Source organism: Sinohyriopsis cumingii, chromosome 7, assembly GCF_028554795.1.
Source record: "Sinohyriopsis cumingii isolate HCF-2022 chromosome 7, ASM2855479v2, whole genome shotgun sequence".
Lineage (NCBI taxonomy): Eukaryota > Metazoa > Mollusca > Bivalvia > Unionida > Unionidae > Sinohyriopsis > Sinohyriopsis cumingii.
In genome coordinates, this window is record NC_142967.1 from 92,056,721 (window position 1) to 92,082,399 (window position 25,679).

The window sequence follows — 25,679 nt, forward strand, 5'->3', positions numbered from 1 at the left end:
CATTGTTATGTTCGTTCGGCAGCAGCAATGACTCTTAAGGAGTGTAGGTGACTTATTTAAATTCAAAGTCTCTCTCTCTCCCTCTCTCTCTCTCGTTTGTATGAACTACTGAAGGCAACGACCCGTTTCGGTACTAGATCTGTCTGAAACCGAGATGCAATGTCTCTTTGCACACATTTCCCCCAAAATAATGGCTGCAATAAACATCATGTGACGTGGTAGCAAGGAAATAGTTTCTACTGTTGTCGTAGTATAGAAGATTTATATTGCCATTAGGTTTTGGCACAATGAAAATTATCAGTTTATAAACACAAGGCTACTTTGTATTTCAAACATCTAACAATTCGAGTCACATATCATATAATGACAGATATGTGTGCCTTCACAAGTTTAAGGAAACAATTGCGGAACACAATATCACAGAAGGCATGCATGACCAACTGTTGACATCGTCTGCAAAAACTCAATTGTAAGCAAGCAACCTCTTCATCAACGGAAAGGATCTTTTTTCAACCATACGTTTAATTATTAGGAGTGAGAGTTGCACCTGACATTTACTGTAATAAAGATACTTCATGCGATTGTTCATTAATGGAAAAAGTGAAGTCAAGAGTTGTTATGAAAGAGCTATTGTATTAGGTCAAGGTCTGTTATGAAAAAGCTGTTTTGTGAGGTCACGATCTTTTTTAAAAAAGCTGTTGTGTGAGGTCAAGGTGTGTTATGAAAGAGCTGTTGTGTGAGGTCAGGGTCTGTTATGAAAGACATGTTGTGTGAGGTCAAGGTCTGTTAAGAGAAAGTTGTTTTGTGAGGTGAGATCTGTCATGAAAGAGATGTTGTGTGAGGTTAAGGTATGTTGTGAAAGAGCTGTTGAGTGAAGAAAAGACCTGATATGAAAAAGTTATAAAAGGATAACATTCTGTGCGAACCTAATTTTTAAAATCCACGTAGAGTGAAAGTCGTACTAAATTCAAACGACCCCACTTTAAAATTCAACAAATCACGTTCTGTGGAAAGAAAGTGTTGACGCAACAGACATGAAACAACAAAACGGCATGGCTATATATCACTGTAAAAGTTTCTGCTTAGACTGTTCAGTTTTACGTAAAACAGAACGCTACTTTTATGATACACATGAAGCCTTCATTTTCAAATTTTAAAGTTTTAAAACTCTTTCCTCTGATAATCACCGAACAAAGGCAAGTTTAAAAGAAGTTTTAAGAATATATCATTACAACTGTTACGCATAAAGCTTTTCAGGAGACAATTTTGGCACCAAGTCAGACAAACATTCATCCAATTTTATTGTTTTTGTAAGTGCAACCTTAGAATATTTATTAATTATGTTGCACAGAGAGAGGACCAACAATTTTATGTGGCTATTGCAGGCGATAGCAAACGAAACCTTAAAACAGACTATTGGAATAAATTCTTTCTACAAGTAATGTGCTGAAGATTGTCAGAGAAACTGCGGATGGGACAGAAAGGAATTTTGGGCTTCAGCTACGATTAATTTTATTGCGAACAGAGTGGCATTTCATTAGTGACAAAGAAAATTGGTTCATTATGCACAAGTTCGTTTGATTGACCTGAAAATAGTCATCGCACGTGACATAAGGTGTTCCTATGATTTAGCAACTGCAAGTAATCAGTACCATAACCATCGTCTCCAGTTGTCAGTAGATTGTGAAATTATGTTAGCCAATGTGGTTCGCAATAAAAACATTCCCTTGGTATCTCAGGGAATATTTATTTAAATGACCTTTATTTACTTGTGCTTTTCTTTGGAGTATATTAATGTTTTTATATCGTCGCCATGGGTAATTTTCATATATATTTTAGAGTCGAAAATGCATTACTTGTAATATCAATATTTATAATGAAAGATAAAATGATGCACATTTTGAATGATGGAATTAGTCTGGATTTTTTAAAAAATCTCTCTCATTACGTAAGTTTACTATTGGGGAGCTGTTGTCCCATGAACATGTAAAATTTCATATTTTTCGATTTTAGTGTGGTTCTATACCTGTACATGCACGTATGTATAGTTGAATCAAATTATCGTCGAATGGCTCAACTGGCACTTAAAATGTGGACCAATTATACCCGAATGTTTGTCTCTATATTTAAAATAGTTATATTACTTGCGATCACGACGAATTATGACCACGTTCCTTGGATGAGCTATAATTGTACGTTATAAGCAGATAGGTAAAAGCAGAATAAAAATAATTCTTCCAGGCATATTTAACATCCCCTTAGAACTACCTCAAGGAGGGATATATCTAATAACCTTTTTCATTGATATGCCTTGGCGCTTTGAAAATGGCTAATGCAGCGGGAATGTTATTGTCATCTGTTTTAGAACAGGAAATGTCAGATCTATTTTGAGGCAATTCTCCAACTGGCATCTGTCAGTTAAAGTACTTCAGATATTGTTCAATATGAGAACTTTCTCCAACCGGAAGTTTACAAAACACTTGATCTAGCTTGGAATGAAACGGCGCCCAGTCATTTGGCGTCCCATGAGATATACTTGATATCTGTATATTGAAAAGATTAATTAATTTTCATTTAGAGTTGATATGTTATCCTGGAATGATTTCTTTCAAAACTATGTCTCAGGGCGGTTATTGATTTATTGATAATCTGACTATAGAAATAGACTCCAGACTCCAGACTCCAATTCGAATACAAGTTGATTATTAGTGTTTCGGTACATAATATGTAATTCTAGATTTTTAGCTTGTGCGCAGCATTATCCACCTGATCATTAGTACTCCAGTTAGATCCACTACATTTTACGGGGAAATTAACAGTGCACGGTGCACGGTTTGCATTATTTTGGAACGAGATCAGTCTATATAAGGAGAATTACAGTCAGCAGAACCTTTGACAATATTTTCGCATAACTTGTTCAGGTGCAACGAAAAATCCCATTAGTCTATTAACAAAATAAAGCATTTTTAAAACGTTGTATGAGTTCTTCTTGAAAATGCTGATTAAAATTTTAATTTGGATAACCTGTCTGGCAAATTGTTCCAAATCCAAAGCATCCGCTGGTAAAGTTTTGTATGCAAAACATATCAGTAAAATATCCTAACACTATGCTTCATTTTTAAAGAATCCAACTTGTTTTCGATACGTATTCGATGGCTTTGTAAGTGTTCCTTGTTGGTGTTCACGACAGTTTGAAGTACCTGACTTCTTCCAAATGTCATTTGTTCTTAGAATAGATCCAGTAATAACGTATCCAATTATATGCAATCCAGTAAGAACGTATCCAGTAAGATACCATCCAGCAATAATGTATTCAGTAATATACGATCCAGTAAGAACCCATCAAACAATATATGATCCAATAATAACGTATCCACTAATATGTGACCCATTGTTAGCGTATCATATAGTATACGATCCAGCAAAACGTATCCACTTACAAACCTTGACATTTTTAAAAGCCCGACCTTGCCGTAAGATGAGACATATCAGTTGTATTTAGATTAATATCGAAAGTGTTTGTTGTAAACCACCTGCGAACTTCCTGCCAGTAAACCGTTCAGAAAGGAAGAGAACTATAAATCCTTACAGCATCGCAGACTATAGCTTGTTTATACAATAAAGCTGTCACTTTTGCTCAATATTTCCTCTACTACTTGAAGGATGGAGAGAAAACTACTTATATGCGTTTAGTCTACTGCTATAATAAGAATCAAAGAGCACAGAAATGGAGAAAAAAAGAAAATTCACGGAACTCTTTAGTACTAAAAGGAACTATAGAAACAACATACTTTTATCAAACACAAGATTATCCCGTAATAGGTAATTATCACAGTATAGGTGCAGTTCAATCAGAACACCGCTTTCTGTTTTGGTTTGACCAAAATTTCACAATATGAGAAGAAGAAAAAATTTGCTAAATGCCTAATATTACTAAAACAATTTGCCAAAGTTCTATTTTGTACAGGACAAACATATTTTTTAATTGAGCTTATGTTTGATTAGGTATTCGGTGCCGTCTTTGCAAGTCTAATACAATTTTTGCACGGAACGCTCAAACTCAGCGATATTTTAAATCGAAAGGCAAAAGTGCTTTCCAATGTGCTAGGTTGCCTTCTATTTTAGGATGACTGTCACGCAAGTCTTCTCGTTGGGAATTGACCATGTTTTTGTTCATCGTTTCAGACACTGTCGTGGACCGCGATGAACAAAGGGAGCAGGGCGGCATTAGCGAGGAGTAAGAGCATTGATCATCAGCTAGATGCTGAACGTGAAAAGAGACAACGTGAAATCCAGCTGCTGGTTCTAGGTAAAGACGTCATGTCTTGATTGGTTGCCCTTGCGATTCCGTGGTAGAACGCTGGCTCCGATTCCGACCGTCGATTTGTCCGTCTTAAGTAACATACTACATGACAAAGTAGATGCAGAAGCGGAACAAACTAGACCAAGTTTCCTCTGTCATGGATATCGCTTTCCTATGAGGCCACAAAAAGATCCCGCTTTCCTTTTGGGGTCTGATTTGAATTACAAATTGCGAGTTTTATGGAATTTCTCAGTTGCGTGTAGAGGGATTGGTGTGATTATAAAGGTGCTAATCTTATCAGGATCACTTGTGTCTTGCTAATGATTTTACTGATTACATTTCTCCATTATCTGACGAGTTGGAAAACGAATACGTGTTGATGATTACGAGACTTTATTTTGATTGAGGTTGGCTTCAGTGGAACGTGGACTCATCCTTATCTTATCCTTTGCAGAAATCTACTTGCAGAAATTTGCTGCCACCTTAATGAACATTTATATATTGCTTAAGCTCACTTCTTCTAATTTTGAATTCATGCTTGAATGTCACATATTACACTTATCTCTGAAATTAAAACTTTCCTACGAGAACAGTACGGTTAAAAAAGATTAAACTTCATGAAACATATTCTCACCCCACCTACACCCATTTTCGTACATATGAATCTATTTTTAGAATGTTTCAATTTTTGGTGTGCACACTACACCATTTCTCCTATTTTAACCTGAACCTTTCGCCACATACTCGTCAGATGCTTAAGATGCATATCACGGTGTTACCAATGGTAACGAATCTCAATACCACAATGGTAGAAGGTTGAAAAGTACACAAATATGATACCAGCGTCGAAAATTGTTAATCCCATACACTTTATGAAATATTTGTCTATCCTACTGATATAAATAAGAAAATTGTTATTCAGTGGTTACTTTTATTGTCTTATTGGTCATAAAAATTTTCAAATATTTATGTGGATTGGTCTAATTTTGCTTTGCGGGTTTTAACGCCATTTTTCAGCACACGACGGGCTATACATGGCGACCAGTATATTTGTTGGAGTTAGAACCCTGAAAAATCCCGGGAAGATCAATCGGCCCACTGAAAGCTACTGGCAAGATTTATCATATACCCACGTTGGCCGAGCCGAGACTCGAATCCATGAAGACATAGGTGAGATGCTAGTGATCTGTAAGGCAAGTTCTTTGGACATTTCGGCCATTTGATCCTCCACTTTCCGTATGAAGTTGAGGTTCTCCGTATCCGCCTCCCAACCCGACACACGCGCACACACACACGCGTGCGCGCACACACGCACACACACACAGACACACACACTACACGTATCCACCTTTCCAGAGGAAAGTGGTAAATCAGAGTCTCGATTTCTATCTATCGCAAAATCTCAAAAGAGGTACAACTCCTCAGTCTGGTAACTGGGTCACAAGCTTTTGTCTTTTCTAATAATCACTTCTGCAAAGTTTTGCTTCTGTACTTCTCTTCCTATTCCTCCTTCTCTTCCTTCTCCTCATCTTCTTTAGCTTTTCGTTGCTGTTGTCATCCTAATATTTGGAACACGTTACGATATTTTGCAGGAGGAGCGGGTTCGGGGAAAAGCACTTTCATCAAACAACTTCGTATTAATTATGGTGACGGCTTCCCCGAATTAGAACGCGAGAAGTTCAACCATCAGGTACACGACAATATGGTCAACGCAATAAATACAGTATTAGATCAAATGAAAACCCTCCAGATCCCGTTTGACAACGAAACTAACAAGGTACAGTTTATTGATTTTTTATTATACAATAAATCTATTTTTTTTATTTATATACTATTTAAATCTGTATTTTTTTAGAGGAAAGACATTGAAATACATTATCAAAATTGTATTAGTAGTAGTTGGTAAAATCGCCCACCAAGACGAAAGTACTCTACATTTTGTGGCTGCTGATACCCTCCACCTTCAATAGCTTTCACCACCAAATGTGTTGTTTTTTTTCTTCTCGAAATTTCCCAGCCAACAACCACATGGTATTGCACACAAAGAATACACATGTTACAAAACATTTCCAGCCACTAAAATCCTGCATGCGCAAAAATAAATATTTTAAACATTCATCTTCCCAAAACGAACAATAACTAATTAAATATAAACTTCGGTCAACTTTCCGCCAGTAATTTTAAGTTAAAAGTATTAAAAAAGTTAGAAAAGATTAAGAATGAACAATCTGAGACCCTGCAACTGGGTCAAACTGTACAGTACTATCAACATATAATCAAGCATATTAAAAAATAAAACATAAAAGTTTGATTATGACCAAATTTCAGCCGGTAATTATAAAATTAAATTTCTTACAAAATGACATATGCACTTTTATGTTAAATATGAGAAAATATTCAGAATGACAATCCGCCTTTTCGAAGCTGATAAAGAGGCTTCAAACACCCACAGTACCTCATTTAAACTAAGCTATTCTACAATAAATATATCATTTTATATATTCTACTATATATATATATATATATATATATATATATATATATATATATATATATATATATATATATATATATATATATATATATCTGTGTTGTTTCAGATGAAAGACATTAAAATAATTATTAAAATAGTATTAGTAGTAGTTGGTAAAATCGCCCACCAAAACGAAAGTCTCTACATTTTGTGGCCGCTGATACCCTCCGCCCCCAATCCCAATAACTACCACCACCAAATCTCGAAATCTCCCTGCTAAAAACAAGAAAATAACTTTAATTTTATATATAAAAAAATTAATCTTGACACTACTAAACTTATGATATAATTTAAGGAAGCTACAGTTCAAACGTACAATGTAGAAGCTATTCAAGTTAACAATCCAGCTCTGAACATACCTTTTTGAAGCTCCTACCTAATTTATACTAAGCAATAAAACATACAGAAATATACAAAAAATTAATACGTAAATATACAGAAATATGCACACAAAAAATAATACGTAAATATACAGAAATTTTTACAAACAATTAATACGTAAATATTTAAATTTATTATGCACTTTAATGTGAAATATAGAGACTTATTGGGTAAATAATTTTCATAGTATTTTCCTTCCTGTATTTTCACATGTGAAAAATATATCCTTATATTTTCACGTGTGAAACAAATAAGATTTTCCATCATGTCATGCGACTTCTGATTGTGTATGCCAGCAACAGTTGTACGTCCAGTAACAAAAAGAGAGTACCTTGTGAGCTAGTACAAATATGTAGAAACTGCCTTAAATTTCATACATGAAAATTATTCTTTCATAATGCAATTAGACCAGACGCCTTTAGCGTCTCGTTGATGTTATTTCCACTTACTTCGACAAAAAGCTGTTGTGATGCATGACTGAATCGGATTTGCGTTGTTTTCAGATAGGGTAAAATAGTTTTTAAACTGACAAAAAATGTAATTTACTGTGACAGATTATGTCAACCCAATCCTACTGCTTTCTTAAGTCACGTATATTTATATGATCTGGCTGTGAAAGTGAGATGATTTTACGAAAAGACTGTGGGGGTTAAGTGTTGTGCCGAAGAGTGCGATTAATAGTCTAATCTTCGATTCTCCACCAAGTTTGCTATAGTATAAAAAATGATTATACGTTAATACCTGATATATTATATCCTTTATATACTAAAACATTAATTAGCATATGCAAAATGAAAAACATAAATATGAAGTACCAACATCGTTTATTCTAATTCATTGTTACTATCGCATTGAACCATGTAAGCCCCATTTACTCTACTCAAACACTAATAACTTAAAATCTACATTTTTCTAAATAAAATTTAGATGATATCATTAGAGAAATATAAATTTTCCTAATATATGCTCGTTTTTTTAAAAATATTTTGTAATGAAGTAAATTGAGCTTGATTTAAACAATTAACATAAAAGTTTGAGTTCAGCACCCCACTATCACAAATATAACTTTTAAGATGATAAATACATGACGTGACTAAACAGCCCTATATGACGTTAGCAGCGAAACCGAAGAGTTTTTATCAGCAAAGATAGGAAGATTATAATAGAATTATCATGAGAGCTGTATGACTATTTTACTTCCGCTAAAACTCTATTGCTATAATGATGTAGGGAATTAAATTAATGTTATATATACACGCATATACATTCCTAATTCCAGGAATGTCGTATTTATACACATGTGCATATATTTTATTAACAATAATATCCTTACACAGGTAAAAATCCGTTATAACGCGATGCTCGGATCCAAAGAATAACATCTCGATATAAGCGGGATCGCGTTAACAATTTTTTGTGGGGAAATATATCGCAATATGTTTTAGAAAATTTCGGAAGTTACGGCAACATTAAAGGCAGTGATGAGATTACAAATCTGCTAGCTAGGGTTACGAAGAATCGGCTTTTCCGAGAGCATGTATTTAGGATGTTACCTTAAATTTAAAAAATGGGAGCCATGCTAATATCGCGTTATAAGCGGATTTGCGTTATAACGGGTTTCATCTGAAGTAATTTCTTTATCAGTTTTGCGCAGACTATTTATATTTGATTATTTTATTAAACATGATAATTACTTTATGACTGAATAGGTTTTAATAAATAGCTCCACCCGTCACCATAATACATTTCATATGGTTAGAAATGATAAATGTGTGCACTGTGAGAATTGTTTTCCAATTACTTATTAAACGTTTAGAACTAAATTTTAAAAAAATTATTTTATTGCAAGGCAACAGTATTATTGAACATGAAAAATAAATTAGCTTTTAATCATAGAAAAACAGTTTAGCTTTTAATCCTTTCACTGCGAAAGTGCTGTAATTATTGAATATATTTGATTTATGATCAAACGAAACTTAACGATTCGTTATAGGCGTTAAATAAAATTATGGTTTTCGTTTCCTTCTTAAAAGTATTATTATTATTATTATTATTATTATTATTATTATTATTGTTGTTGTTGTTGTTGTATTTGTTATTATCGTTATTATTATTATTATTATTATTATTATTATTATTATTCAGAACACCTGCTTTGTCTTATGGGTTTGTTATTCGTATGACGCCAACATGATAACAAGGGATGGGTTGAAATTTATTCTAATTACAAGTGCACGTTATACAGCTGATATGAAATATCACAATAACTGTAGCTTGACTAACTGTCGGGACTTCTAAGACTTAAAAACTGTAATGGAGGATATAGTAAAATGCGTAACTATTCTGACGTTTTAAAGCAAGAGAGTTGTCTTCTAGGACAGTTAGACGCACTAAAATCCGTAAAATGTATTGCCCTTGGGGACTGAATTAAAAGAATGAGCAGATGGGTTTTTTCGGGGTGGTTGTTTGCAAAACATTTAAATCGATGTCAATCAGTGGTCACAACTAAATGCCGGGAAAATTCTACAGAATAATTATATTAAAAACTATATAATGTATAAAAAATGATTGATGAACGATAATATTTAAGATTTTTTATTTTTAGATCCTGAACGTTACGTTGCTTAGGCAAATAGTAATCAATTGTAGGAACGTATTAGCAGGTAAAGTTTAATTGAAAGAATTGTTAATTGAACAATCTACCTATACTTTTCACAAACAAATGAACATGGTTCTAAACATAATGAACAGAAATGAGATGCACATGCTAAATGGAGTCAAAAAATCTTAAATAAATGATTTAAAAGATGCCTCGATAGTTTTTATTCTGAATTTTAATTACAAATATCCAAATTTTAGTAGGATACAATTCTCATCTGGTTTTCAAGGCCGTAGTAAAATTGAGTCCAGATCAAGAGGTGTAATTAATACCCAAATAATGAAGAAACGTTAATTTTGTTTAGTAACACTTTTATTGCAGATAGATTTTGCTGTAACATAATAAAAATTATCATAAAGAGAACTATTAGAATTCTAGATCGTTTTCGGTTTAAGTGTTAATCATAGGAATAACTTGCTTGAAAACTAAACGATGATGAATTCACGAACACCATAATATATTTAGTAGCATGGAACCAACATATTAGAGAAAATACATTTAACCTAAGGAGTGCACTGATTGCTTTGAATGGTTTCTTGAAACTCAATTGGCACTAAATTAGAAGTTTCGTTCGATTCTTCAAGGATCTAGCATAACGACTGAAGATTACCAGCGTACAAAATATGTCAGGAAACATTTTAGTTTGAAATATCTTGAAATATCACTAATTTAATAAAGATAGTTTAATGTCATGTGACCTTTTCGATGAATTTAGAAATGTTTGCTTAATAATTACAAACCAAATTTAACAAACAAATTTAGTGTACCTGGGCTAGCTCATGATGAAGGTTTGACAATAGTAAGGTAGGATTAGAATAGCTCATGATGATGGTTTGACCATAGTAAGGTAGGATTAGAATAGCTCATGATGATGGTTTGACAATAGTAAGATAGGATTAGAATAGCTCATGATGATGGTTTGACAATAGTAAGGTAGGATTAGAATAGCTCATGATGATGATTTGACAATAGAAAGGTAGGATTAGAATTGCTCACACATTATATGTTTCTTATGATTGTATATGGAATCAAACGGGTAATAATTATAACACGGTATAGATATGCTAATGCAAAATTACGAGTATTGTCCACAACAAGCAAGCAATCCTTAATGAAGAATAGAATAAGTAATGGTCAAGCTCATTTATTTCGTACCTAGAGTTCAACAGTTTAGATGATTTGGTCATGTGCTAATTTTTGCCTGTCAAAACATTAGATGGGTAACCAAGCAACAACAAAAAAAAACAACGAAGGTATTCTAATGTCTTAGAGTGACGAATACTCTATTGGTGTCATTTTAAAAGTAAATTTGGGAGTTACAGCACATTTTATGATTAATTTAAAGAATTTAATAGAAAACTAATTGCTTAAAAGACTGGTCTGTAGCAATTACAACAGCAACAAAAATAGATAGAAGCTGAAAAAGTATAACCTCTTCAGTACCTAATTATAAGAAAATGCTTTATCCACTATCGTAAATTGGACTTATATGTTCAATTAGAATTCGAACGAGAGACAGATAGAGACATACATACATAGAGATAGAGCAATTTTATTTGATTAAAAGCTAAAGTTTAACAGGTTACATAAAATTATATACAAATTGAGACAAAAACAACAAATGACTGAAAATATTTTAAGCTCATGAATAATGATGCGTTGGTAAAAACTTGGAAAATTGATACTGAAGAAAATAAATATTTTCCTCTTCTAAATGAATATATCATTTGTAAAAAGAAAAATCACAGAAAAGGTGCTTTTGTACGTCACATTAAAGAATTTTAAAAAATTTAAGACAATTTATAGCACCTCACAGTAGCATGTTTATGAATGACGTCTAGATTCCAGTATACTGACAAAGTGAACGTTTTAATAACTGATCCAGACGCTTTATCAATTCTTGATGAGACAATTTATTTTGACAGTGACATACAAAGAAAATATTCAGTTTCACGACACAAGTGACTAAAACAAGATAATATTTTGGTGTTCCTCAGAACAATAAAAATACACCAGGACTATATACAGTCGATGAAATAGTGTACCAATAAAAGATTTCTTTGGTCTTAGATGTGAGCTATATGATTGTAGGTCTGACAATGATAGAAAGAAAGCAGGCAAGGTTATTAAAATATGTGTAGTATAAAAGAATCTTAAATTTAGAAATGTACAAATATTATCCATTTAACCAAATTATGGATTGAATTACATCCTACTATCACGTAATATATAATACTAGGTAAAATAGGTTGCATTATATTGTTATAATGACAAGAAATATTTAGTGGATACCAGACATGCACACACTTCCATATAATTAGTTTCGTTCAGGATATTTTAAAGGAACGGGTACTACAAACTTAAAAGTTTATTTCTTTTGTTTTCTTTTGATTTTCGTCTAGTTTATCTCTCATAACCACATGTTTGACAGTGTTGTTCTATAGTACATTTTCCATAGACATTTTTAGGTTTGACAGTGTTGTCCTACAGCACATTTTCCATAGACTTTTTGCTTTTGAGTAAATACATGCTCGCAGATATCTTTGATGGCATGATTATACTTTGTGCGCTATCACGCACATAGATAATAAATACTGTCTCGTAATGAATGTTAAATTGTTGATTAGACTAGTTGCTTTCATAGAATTCCTATCTTCTTTGTTGTGTGAGTGGGTTGTTTTTATAAAAAATGTTTCTGTCTGCATAATCATAATCAGAAAAAAGCATTAGTCCGCTGGCAAACATTGGTAAGTAAGTCAAGTCACGTATTTGATTTATAATCAATGTCTATCACATTATATTATCGTCTCTAAAAAGCCATATCCTGTTGAAAGTCGTATTATACATAAATACTGGTTATATGATAGTAATGTGGTCAACGAACATACTTTTTTACATTTCCATCAAATCCAATGCAAACTGTGTCATTCTTCAACCGGGTTATTTTATATGGATTTATTAGCTAAAACCGTTTGGTTCTGAATATCTATCAGCTCACTGGACAGAAAATAAATACATATTGTGTGTTCATCTACGTATTCTTTTCGATTTATCTGTACGTGAATGACTTGTTAAATGTTATTTAATTTTGAACCAGTTCCTTGAAATCAATGTATTAAGCGAGCTTCTCAATTCCAACCTGACACGATAGTACGTTTGTTTTTGTTGGTCGTCAAAGAAATATTTTCTTGTTTCTTTAAACTGCTCTTTCTGATTAATCCCTGTGAATAAAACATGTTTGGTCCGATTTCCACAGTAACTAACATATTCTCAATTGCTGAATTAAAATTATTTTCAGAATCAATTTCTCTGTCTCCTTTGACAGCATAAATACTATTTTACACTTTCATAGTGTCTCAGTATGATATTTGTCAAAATTGTATTAGCGACCACATCAATAATTCTCTATCTTGGGATTATATAGTAAACAAACGAAATGCAATTTTGATGTTTTTCTTAGCATGTTTTAACCATTATATAATTAGCTTGCTTTAGACAACTAATCTGAAACTTTTAATGCTGGTTTGCACCTTATATAAATACAGACGACGCATCCAATATAATTGTATATCTTCATTAGTATTGAAAATTCAAGTCGTATTCTAAATTTCATCCCCTTGCCTAGAAATTTAACAGGTTCTGTATAGATGCTTTGTGCATTAATACCTCGTAATCGTAACTTTTTGTACCAGTGACATATTGCTTTATGTTATCTATTCTTGACAAACCGACAACTTTAAACTGCTGAGCGTTATAAAACACCGCCACTAATAGTAAATAAACAAATGTTATTTTCTAACAAGCATTCTTTCCAAATCGTTTACACCTCCATCATTAGCATCTCTTTAAAACTTACATAGAAAGATATGAACAAACTACCTGGTAAATCGTGCATTAGGTTCCAATCTATTATTACATGAAGCATGTTTCCAAGTGTAATGCTATATGGATTGTTATAAAGATGTTATGGAATATATGATGTTTTAATTCCAGTGGGTTGTTTAGTTAGAAAAAAAGAACATTATAATTTATTTTTCTAGTTTACGAGGAGGTAAAGATATTTTAAAGACCTATATACATACTAGTATCCATTACAATGGCAATAAATATCTGCTCTTAAGTTATCTGCTTTTCTGGATATTGGTAAAAATGATTAAGTATACTTTTGCCAAGGTTTCTCTAAAGTAGCAAAGGGATGAGTAGAAATATGGAGGGTGAAACCAACAACCATATTTAGTAATCGTTTTAGTTACCTATCCTTGTTTTCTCAATCGTTCATTTTTTATAGCCGCGTGACGTTGCTCGAATTCCGTATAAATCGTCCGTTTTCTCCTGCAATTCTCCCATTTATTGATTGTCTTATTATTTCTTCATTACCTTGAAACAAAAAATTAACATTATTTTCCTGTGCATGCAGGACAATTGAACGTCGACTCGCTGCTGCAGCTGCCTTTCTTTTTAATGGAAAATAAATTATGAAACTGCTATCGGTTTTGAGTTGGTAATGTCTGCTCGTTAGTTTTTTTTTTGTTCCCTAGAATCAATAATATATAAATTGTATGTCGTTTCGTAGATCTGATTGAACTATTACTTAGCTTTACTTTCTTTAGTTGTCAACTATAATTTTGTTACTACAGTTAAAATCGTTGTTCTTCTGTACTGTGACAAAGTGTTACTTCTAGCTGTTATTTTATTGCAACAACATTAAAATCCCTTTCACGATTACATGGTCTTAGCTGTGTAACAGAAAAAGCATAACCATCACGTTTAGTAAGTCAACAAATAATTTATAACTGTATAATACTCAGTAAAAATTCAAAAGATACTTACAATATTATGAATAAATCCAAAATAATCCTATACTTTCTATCACAAATAAAAAAGTATGTAATGTTCTGAAATCCAATAATTTGAATTAGTAATGAAACACAATGATATAATTCAGAATGTCATTGAATGAGTTCTCAATGATCCCAAAGTAGTGTTTTTGTCCAAACGATCAATGAGCACATGGAATTCCAATGAATAATTTAAATAATTCTTCAATAATTATATCTGAATCCAATTCAAAACTCTGATCTTAGATTCTCATGGACTGATATGAAACAGGAATGAATAATAAACATATTTCACTTGACCATACACAATAGTATTTGCCAAGGAAAAACCAAAATCACAGACCGATATCAAGTAAACAATATAAATTAAATCACTAATTAAGTTTATAGTTTCTTATAATTTGCCTTGATTTCATTATTTGAGTAATTGTTTAAATGATCTATATCTGCGTTTGCAAATTTCGGAATACATCAGTGTTTCCTTATTTTCTTCATTTCACTCTTTTATGCATCTGTCTGAATGTTTATTCCTTGTTAGTGGGATGTAAGTACTGATCTGCCGTTTCTTTGACGGATTGCTACGGATTTCTGACATAGTATGTGATATTATATCTCTGCTTAAACAAGTCCTGTGGATCTAAAAGCTTTTATTTATTTTCCTCAGTTTTACAACTCGTCTCCGTTTGTATATAATATATCTGATTTAGCCATGCTTTTATGCCTTTTAAATTATTATGTTCCAAGGTCTTACGCATCTGAGAGTCAATTCATCTTTTTGTAAATATTTTACTAGCTGTTGTTATATTTGTTTATAAATGTGTAATATAGTTGTAATTAGAGTTTAAGTAATTTTTTAGCGATTTACCTGGTTATGGGTGTGCCTCACAATTTTCATCTGTATATTTAAAACTAAAATCAAAAGAACCTATTGAAGATATTTGTTCTATCAGGCTATGTGCTTAAGATGCAATTAGCAAATTGAAGGTTGATCTGAGACCCATATCATGACATCAAGAATGAAAGGTATATCATGAACTAGCAATTTCTTTACCAGGAAAGTGTGATACGAAATTGCAATTTATCTATTCATTGAAATGTTTTGAGAGATAATTTTTACTCATATTTTCATTATGTTCACCAACATTCAATTTTGCGTCTTTTCAGCCCACGCTAATTGTTTCCTTAACGATTTCGTCCCGTAAAATTCTTTATTTTATCAGATAATTAATCGAAAACAGCCCCAAAGAAATTTTTAATAATCAGCTTTACGACTTCTTCATAATTTATTAACGTCATAAATATCTTCTTCAATTGCATGATGATACCAACTGTAAGAACTGAATTTAGTGCATCATGCTACATAGTGTTAGGTTATTGATCTAACTTGCCACGTATTAATAAAAGATTCACCTTTTAAGTCTGCTTCCGTCTCAATAGCTAAAGCAATGAATTAACCGATTCTTGACTACTTTAATTGGCTGTCTTTTTTAGACGACATCTAAGGTATAGCCATTTTAAAATACATCATGTTAACACCTAATCTTAATGCAAGTAATACATGTTCCAGCTACGTGTACAATCTTGCGTTTCCTCACTCACAAACATATACTAATACTGCAACTGTTTTAAAGTATATGGTAAACATTATCCAGGAATAAAACCCATAAAAAGCATGTACATAAATGCGTGAATAAATATACTAAACACAAATATCACAACGAAGAATCACAGCAAATAATTTACAAGATGAGACTTAGATTTTCTTACCGGCAATAAATTATATAAAGTCAGATGCAACACTAAAAATTATTGTTCCAACACTCTAGTTATGTAAATGCTTCTTAAATGGTTAAATCAAACTAGAATCAATAAAAGCAATTGTTGAAAAAGATCGAGAACAAATTAAAAGACGTCAGCAATGAACAGATGCAAATAATAAACCTTGATTGCAAGAAATGCTTCGAAGCGCTGAAAGTAAAATAGCATAAACAGTGGACTGACTAAGAAAAGATCTTTAAGGATAGATCAAATAAACATCATTTTAAGTTTTTAAAAAATAGTGACAGACAGGTGAAAGGTTAAAATAAATGTTGAAAGAAAATGGTGCAACAATTGCTATGATTATTGCAGCATTAGAATAATAGCATTGAGTTCTATACTAAAAATAACAATATTGTAAACGCTTTAAAGGGGTGAATAATTTGTAAATGCTTTTTTGTAATAAAAGTAGCAAAAAGTCTTTCATTAACGAAGTTAAGCAAGGATTTAAAAATATTTATAACTTTTAGTTTTATTTAGCTAAAGAAACACCTGTAGCAGTAATAGGCTAGATTTTCCTAGATTTTCTATAAAAACCTAAATCCCAAATAATCTAGAAGAGTTTGGACAATTTGTTTCTTTATTAGCTGATTTAGACAGGTTTGCTTTTTTAGAATTAATTATGTTGTTGTATGTAAGCAAAGTTTTACATTTGGCATCAAAAAGATAAAGAAGAAAAATGCAATAATCGTTAATAATCCTATTTAAGTAAGCAAATTCCACCAGCGCATGCAACAATAGATATAACGATATACACTGGTTTTGTTTCTGTTCCAAAACATTTGTTATTACAGTATGAATTATATAATTTTAAAAATCGAAAACCAACAAGTTTTGTAAAAATTCAACAAGTATATTATTTTCCTAGAATACAAAATGAAAATATTTTAAAAACAGTCAATTTTGAAATAAATTACAAATAGTAACAAAGATTAGTAGTCCAAAAGTATTGAGTATTCCAAATGAATTCCAGTGTTGTTCCGAACGAATTCCAATCTTGAAAGTGTGACGTACGAATAGCCTGAACTAGTGTTGATGTGTTAACAGTCTTGATGGATCACAATGGTATAATCCAAAATCTCTATAATCCCAAAATAGTGATTTAGTCCGAAAGTATGATCGAACACTGTGTAATTCCAGTGAATACTCTAAATAAATAAATCGTCTCAAATTAAACAGAGCACGGACAAATACCGATTGCAATAGCCAGATATTAAAGTAGGAATAAAGAATTTCTGTTTACTTCTATTAATCTAGAATTTCGAACAAAAGCCCTAATGAATACAGTTCTGAATAAACTTTAGGGCTATTCTAAAAAAATCCAGCGCTGAAAGTGATTATGTCCTGTGGTGTCCCGTGTTGTGGTGATGTGCAAACAGTCTTTAGTTTCTCACAATAAAGTAATCCGCAAATATATCCTTGCATGAATTTCATTAAAAATGTAAGTCTTCGTTTCCAATAATGTTTTTTAGCACATTTTATTTCCAGAGAAGAATAACTTGAATTAAATAATTTGTATAAATAAATTCCAGCCAATTAAAGTATTGGAGACAACAATATTACAACCTATTCTGCTCTGCTTAGACCTTACAGCACGAAAAAATCTTTTGTCAAGTAAACAAAATTAATTTTAAAAAAACTAAGAAATGAAAGAAGAGACAGTTTGTAGGATAAAATTTAATTTCTAGAAAAATCTTAGTTATGCTTAGAAAGTCTATTACTAAAATTGTTATAAAGAACATAGAAAACACAATGTCCTTGAATCAGACAAGATTATAATCCTAATAGCAAATATACCATCACAACCAGGAGTAAAGTTGTTTCTGTAAATTCTGAAATATATTGCTGAAATCTTATACTTTTATCGGGATGGGGGTGAATAAGGTTGTGACTCAGAAGAAAGCTTATGTTTTAGGCTGAATCACTCAAAATAAATTCTATAAATTTACTTTTCTACAGTGGCTTGAACAGCATTTGCACTGGCATTTTCATTACAGAATCCATAATTTTGTTTAATTTTATCATCATCAACCTTTACTATCTTTATATACTACATAATTCTTTTCTTTGTTTGCTTTATACGTTTTCATTTTCCAGTACAATTACGAAGACGAATGTTAGCATTATTGTGTTCAATTGTTTTAGGTCAATAATTGAGTATGTTGGATCAAAAGTATTTTGATCAGGTAAAGGCAACGAGTACTCAAACAATGGGGGTTTTTTTGTACCTAAATGTAAACATGAAACATACATAGTGATTTTGCTAACTCTCGTATAGTTTCATACGATAAATAGCAGTATGATATTCCACTTCCTGCTTTAATACCGGCCAGTGTAATTTTGCCATAATTTCATATTAAACTGTTCTGTATCATCTATGTCAAATCTTAAAGTGTTTTTATCGAAAATAATCAAATCGTGTATGTAAACCATTTATTTCTATTTGGTAGATTTGTATATCCCGTGATATGTGTGCAGTATTTTTATTACAATGCGAATTGTAATAAGCATAGAACGTCCTGTTTGCTAGTATGCCTCTTTTCTTTAAAATTATTTATCGATTTATCACAAATTAATAGCAAATAAACTAAATCAGAAACCCCAAACGGTTAATCATAACCTTCTTCTTTCCTAGTTTCGGAAAATGTCTGATAAATTTCTTTTCACGATAAATGTTTAAGCCATGCCAATTTTAGTTACCTTTAAAACCCTAATAAAATGAATGACATAGAATGAAAGTTAATATTTCTAAATCTCTATCATCTAAATGTATAAAAAATATAGGTTATAAGTTATGGAGTGTTTAAGTATCAGAGGTTAAATGGCTCAACGCGATAGTAGCACTGTATTAGACAATAAATTGTTACTTCGTATTTATATGTTTAAGTGTTGTGTCCGTTAATTAATATATCTTTCTATCATAAAGTTTCAATCATTTTAGGAATATGTTTGCAAGTTTTATTAGTTAATATGAATGACATGGGCGGATCACTTTAATTGCATGAATAACTTAATAATGTCAAGTTGGCCATTGATAATGACAAATATTGTTAAAATTTTCCTAAATTATTGTTGTTTGTTGGTATTTTTGCTTAGTTTAAATGAGATACTGCTGGTCTTTAACGCTGCTTCTCAATTTGTAAAAGGCGCATGGCTACATTTTTCAAAATGGATTGTTCATTTTGATTAATTTCCAAGTTTTTGCTTAAAAATTATTAGATCTTGTAATAATTTGATTTTAAAATTTCTGTCTGTAGTTTTGTCATAGTTACACATTTCAATTTTCTATTTATGTTTGCTTGATTATTGTTTTATTGCATAATACTTATGAACCTGACTCGATTTTTCGCTGCTTTGCAACTTTTGAGTTTCATATACCTGCATATTTTTTAGCTGCTTTGTGACTTTAGATACTCATAAGCTACGTAATTCCTGGCTGCTTTGCATCTTCAGTGACTCATTTATTTATGTAATTCTGAGCTACTTTGCAAGTTCTGAGTCTCGTATAGATATATAATTCTGGGCTGAGTTGTTCATTTTTCATATTTTATCACTTTTAGCTCATAGCTTTACTTGCAGTAAGTTGGCAAAAATATATATTTTATTTTGGAGGTAGGGTGTACCGATACATTGAAAATGATTCATGATAGTATGGCTAAAGGTCAAGGACATTATGTTATATAACATATGCTGGGGCGTTGATTCCCCAAACATATCTTGTTAAATATAGTACGGTTTTAGTAGCTAGAAACGTTTTACAAAACAAACAAAAGGGGGGTAATGCATATGTTGTATCCCGGAACATTTTGACATTTTCTGGGGGGTGGGAGGATGGGATTTAGTGACCGGAACGCTTTAAAGACAAATTTTTGGTGGGGATTAGAGTTCTAGTGGCCAGCGGTAGGTATTTTGTCCTACTATTCATGTGCTAATAATTTTAGGTTTAAGGTACGATGTTTAAAAATGTATCAAAACGTGTGTCAATGATCACGTATTCATTTTTTATTCGAGTGCTAAATGCGGAAAAAATAGTTTCGCAAAAGATGACAAGTAGATAATACATGAAAATAAACATAAATCCTTCCTACGCAGAGAGCTTGTGTGGTACAAATTACTGACTTAATGATGCTGTGTAGGAAGAATACCACAGTCTCAGTTTCAAATCAATACAATTGTAGCTGATATAGAAAACAACTTTATAATGATTTTTGAAGCCATGAAGAAAGCACGTATACTTGGATGTAGATAAGAATGTTTATTATTAGCTCTAATGATGTGTTGAACAGAACTGTTTTGGTACAAGACTGCAGAGTAGTTCACACAAAAAACCTTAAAACTATGAATTTGAAATATTAGACAAACAAAATTGTCAACCGCAGACAATAATATCAAAGAGTCATACATACACTCATTCGCTCACTCACTTATTTTACTTTAGCCAGTTATATAATGGCCAATCTAACTGTTCTTACAGAAGAAAGCTGCTGAATTCCAAGAAAGGAATCCAAAAATCAGCTTCATCTCTCTTCTGAATCAGCTTCCGGATGACGAAATAGAGTCAAACAAGGGAGCTAACTGTCTCATGTCCACCACAGAATTGACGAAACGATTTGCTTATGTAAATTTGAAATACAATGGCTTGCAAACGGCAGATATAGAAATAGTTCTGAATATTTGGGAAGACAGTGGTGTGCAGAGATGTTACAAAAGGCGGGCAGAATATAAAGGAAACATCCTTAGTAACGGCGAGCAATAGTAAGTAATACAAACAACAGTTTTTTAATTATTTCCATATCCATTGTGGCGATACCATTTTAATCGCCAAAGTAGTGATATGACATTTGCGAGTACTTTTTCCCCATTTAAGAAATATATCTAATCATGTGTATGTAACTTAAACCTTTATTTCCATGCTTAGGCCTATTTCATTTTTCTTCTTTTTCTGCGTCTTCTCTCTCCCCCATTATCCCCACCACTTTGGGATGTAAAGATCATAAAATGTGTCAAATGAAGACCCTCTGTAGTGTTCATTTATGCAATCAGTGAGGTAGAGCTGGGTATCACGAAAATATTTTGAACATAGCGCGATACGTACCAAGGTATCCCGAATTAATACTGTGGACCAACACTTCAATGTTCAGGAGTAGGGGCCTCATACGTTTTTGCTTAATCTCCGTCTCTCAATAGCCGCAAAAATTATCTTATTCTGATATATATATATATATATATATATATATATATATATATATATATATATATATATATATAATCATATTACATCCGTGATATTATTTAGAAAATTAAATGGCCAGTTCCTTATTAGTCGATGAATTTTATTAAGTGTATGATAATTGTTGTAAAATCGCAATCTAAAACTAACTAAAGCGGGAGGAATAAGCTTACACTATTGCTAATACTGTTAAAAACATCATGTTGACATTTGAGAGCCTATTGATACAATAGGAAGTGTTGACACTTGTGTCACACTTTTCTATGCACGCTAATGATATAATTTGGCCCGAGTATGTTTCTGAACATTTCACTTGGATACCGCGTGGTAAACATGTAATAAGGGACTATAAATATAATTATATTTGTGATAGTCACTATTAATTTGTGACAGGTACAAACGTTTTGTAAAAGAGATTATAAGATTATAATCTGTGCTATTTTTCACGAATAATGAAAACCTGCTGTTATCATTAAAATAGTACCAAGGTTCCTTGGGAATTTCTATACATTCCTTGCTAACGGAAACTACAGACGTACCGGTACAGTGAAAAATACCACCAGAAAAAAATATAGCGGGAAACAATTATATCGGTAATAGCATTCACCTCTGCCATGAGATGTCATCAAGAAATGTCTCAACTTAGTTTTCTACGTGGATTATAGAAACTGCCAGTGACTGAACATGCATGACATATTTTTAGGTGTCCCCCAAACAGTATTGTATACCAGTAATACTCTATGATAAACGGTACGCATTTTTAAGAAACATAACCCTCTTTATTAAATATAGTAATAAACAATTGAGATTAGAATTTTTACTCTCATCACAATCGTGTTTGAAAACGATGGATGAATCGGGTATTGATTGTTGTTGATTGCAGACCGAAATTAACTGACAATCGAAAATCAGAGTTTCTGCTACCAAGCTAGACTGCAACTTTGACAAGGCAGCATCATTTTTGTTTGCTTGTTTCACTGTAGAAATAAAACAAAATGAAGGACGAAAACCCTTCAAGTTAAACTCAAAATCATTTAAATCTTTTATCTGAAATGTTAAACTTTGAAGCCTGTCAGATATAACGACTCTGTCTCGTTTCAAGCTACTCCACCCCAACAGCGCTTCAGGTAAAATCTATGTACGCACTGTAACACAGCGGCCCTGTAGATAATTTACAGTTATTTAAATGCACTGGGCACGTTAAATAATTTGTTTTAAACCTTTACTTGTACTTCCTTCATTTTTTTATCCGAACTTTCTCCAGTCATTTCTTCTTTCCTTTATGTTTAGTTTTTGTTATAAAAGCGTAACCGATGCAGTTGTCCATTAAGCACAGTCAGACTGGGAATGTCTTTCACTCTTGAAGGGTCACAACTTTGCAAGGAGTCAAAAGTGTGCGGTAAATAACTAAATACATGATTCTTTCTTCGTCAAAATGAAACTTTTTTGATAATTGAAAACTCCATGGACTATTTTGATACAATAATACATGTGAATACTATGCACCTCAGAAAAATGTCGCATTGCCTAATAAATTGTACCGCGTTTTGTTTTGATTTGATTTGGTCTGTCGTTAAGAGCCGAATCAACTGGCGTACACTGCCTTGTCCAAGAACATGCAACGGTCGCCGACCATGGCTGAACTGATAGCAGGATTCGAACCACATCCTTTCAGTCGTAGGTCAGGCACGCTAAATATAGCCACCATGGCTACTTCGCCCAATTAGACCTCTCTTGCAATGCATGCAGGACGGCACATAACACACATTCTACATCCCCGAGCCTCATTACGTCTTTTTTCTTTGGCACATGCAGAACAGAATAACGAATGTACGTAATCGGACATTCCTGTATGATCATTTGCAGTCGTTATATTGTATCAGAACGTATTCTGATGTACAACACTTGTGTAAATACACACACACACACACACACACACACACATATATATATATATATATATATATATATATATATATATATGCATGCATGCATCCTTCCATCCATCCATCCATCCATCCATCATATGTTCATGTATATAATGCTCAAGTTTGGATAAACTACGTGATCTTTTTTGGTAAATATTTTTAAATTCTTTCATGCCGACTCTAAGATAATTGTTTTATAACAACAGAAAGGAACTAGTTATGTAGTTATGCGCCCTCTCTATGTTCTTGTACATCATTTGTAAGCAATCTTTAGTTTAAGATCCCCCCCCCCCATTTCTGAAAACACTAATTTTATTGTATTTCTTGTTTAAGTTCACATATCATTTCTCGTCGAATTGTCATATCAGCGTTTCAAAATATTGCTAAATTTACCGAATTCGTTTCTTACGCGAATGATGTAAACATAATTTATATTGACATATAGCGAAACACCATTCGTTCGATACATGCTGAAAAAGATTGGTCTGTGCACACGTAATCCGCTTTGTTCATCCTGAGTTCTGAAAGAGTCCATATTTGACGCTGCAAAGAAATCAAAATGAGGCAACTACATTATGACCGAATATAGCTGAATGGGAAAGCTGACCACTCATTAATAACCAAATCGACTCTTCAACAGGTCATGGTGCATCGAAAAAAATTATTTAAACTGACACCCTCTTGTAGCATGTATTTATAATGAGATGTATTATATTGATTGGAACGGTGCTGGAATACAACTGAAAAAGTTGATCCTTACTCTGGATAATTAATCATTAGTAATTTCCCATACTCAGAGCATAAATATCTTAATAATTCAAAATTTTCGGCAATATCACATTGCCTTCAGCATCGGTTAATCTTGAGCATGTGACTTATAATGGTCACGTTATACTAGGGTTGATTATATTCAGAAAAATTAATTGTTGGTTAACGGCAAAGAAACATAACAGAAATTAAGGAGAGACCCTACAACATACGTAAAAAAGCAACTTGATTGACATGTTAAAACAATGAAAGGAAAACAAACGTATACCTTAAACATTATACCACCATATTTACCACACTGCTGAAAACATCCGAAGATAAATACCTAAAATCACATGAAAGATGCCCCACTCCGACCCACAGTATTTAGTTCGGCCGTGAACTTTATACTTTGGTCAAATATTGAACTTCTGTCATAGATCCCCTAGTGGGCAATACGGAACAGTATAACATCACCAGCATGGACACTGTCCCACAAAACCAAGAACCTACAGGTACCACTATGTCGAAAACTGGTCTCTTATGATTTCTCAGCACTTTTCACTAGTATTCCAGTGGATCAAGGTAAGCATATAGAGAACTAAAACGATTTAAAGCAATGGCCGCCTCTCTGAAACCCGCATATTTGCATCCTTAGTATCTACATTCGCCTTTGCAATATGGCCGCTTTCACAAAACACTTCCTCATAACGATATAATCAATAGGCGAGTTTCCCTCGTAGGGACCAAACTAAAAGCTCCGGATGTCTGGTACTGGTACAAAATGAGTACACGTCTGAGATCGGATATCTTGTACTGGTAGCAATAAGAGTACATGTCTGAGACTGGATACTTGGTACTGGTACCAAAACGAGTACATGTCCGAGACCGGATGTCTTGTACTGGTACAAAATGAGTACATGTCTGAGACCGGATGTTTGGCACTGATACAAAAATGAGTACACGTCTGAGACCGGATGTCCGGTACTGGTACCAAAATGAGTACACGTCTGAGACCGGATGCCTAGTACTGTACTAAATTGAGGGCACGTCTGGGATGGTTGATCATATATCTCATTAACATATTGAATTGCAAAAGATTCAATGATTTATTATCGATTATTTAAAATCATAGGTGAATACTTGATTGTTTTTTTCTTACCAATCTTTGATTGTTTTGATTTTAGTCGTCACACAACAAATTGCAGCCTGAACGATAAAGTCAACAAATACAAATTGTTA

At 32.6% G+C, this 25,679-nt stretch overlaps 1 protein-coding gene across 1 annotated transcript in view; it reads left to right on the plus strand.

Moving 5' to 3' along the window:
• LOC149795712 (guanine nucleotide-binding protein G(i) subunit alpha-1-like) overlaps positions 1-25,679 on the plus strand; it is a 65,592-nt gene that overhangs the window by 30,759 nt on the left and 9,154 nt on the right. The window contains exons 2-4 of the mRNA XM_089965594.1: positions 4,186-4,309; positions 5,896-6,080; positions 21,007-21,287. Of these exons, the coding sequence (XP_089821720.1) occupies positions 4,186-4,309; positions 5,896-6,080; positions 21,007-21,287 (590 nt within the window). The remainder of the gene's footprint in view (positions 1-4,185; positions 4,310-5,895; positions 6,081-21,006; positions 21,288-25,679) is intronic.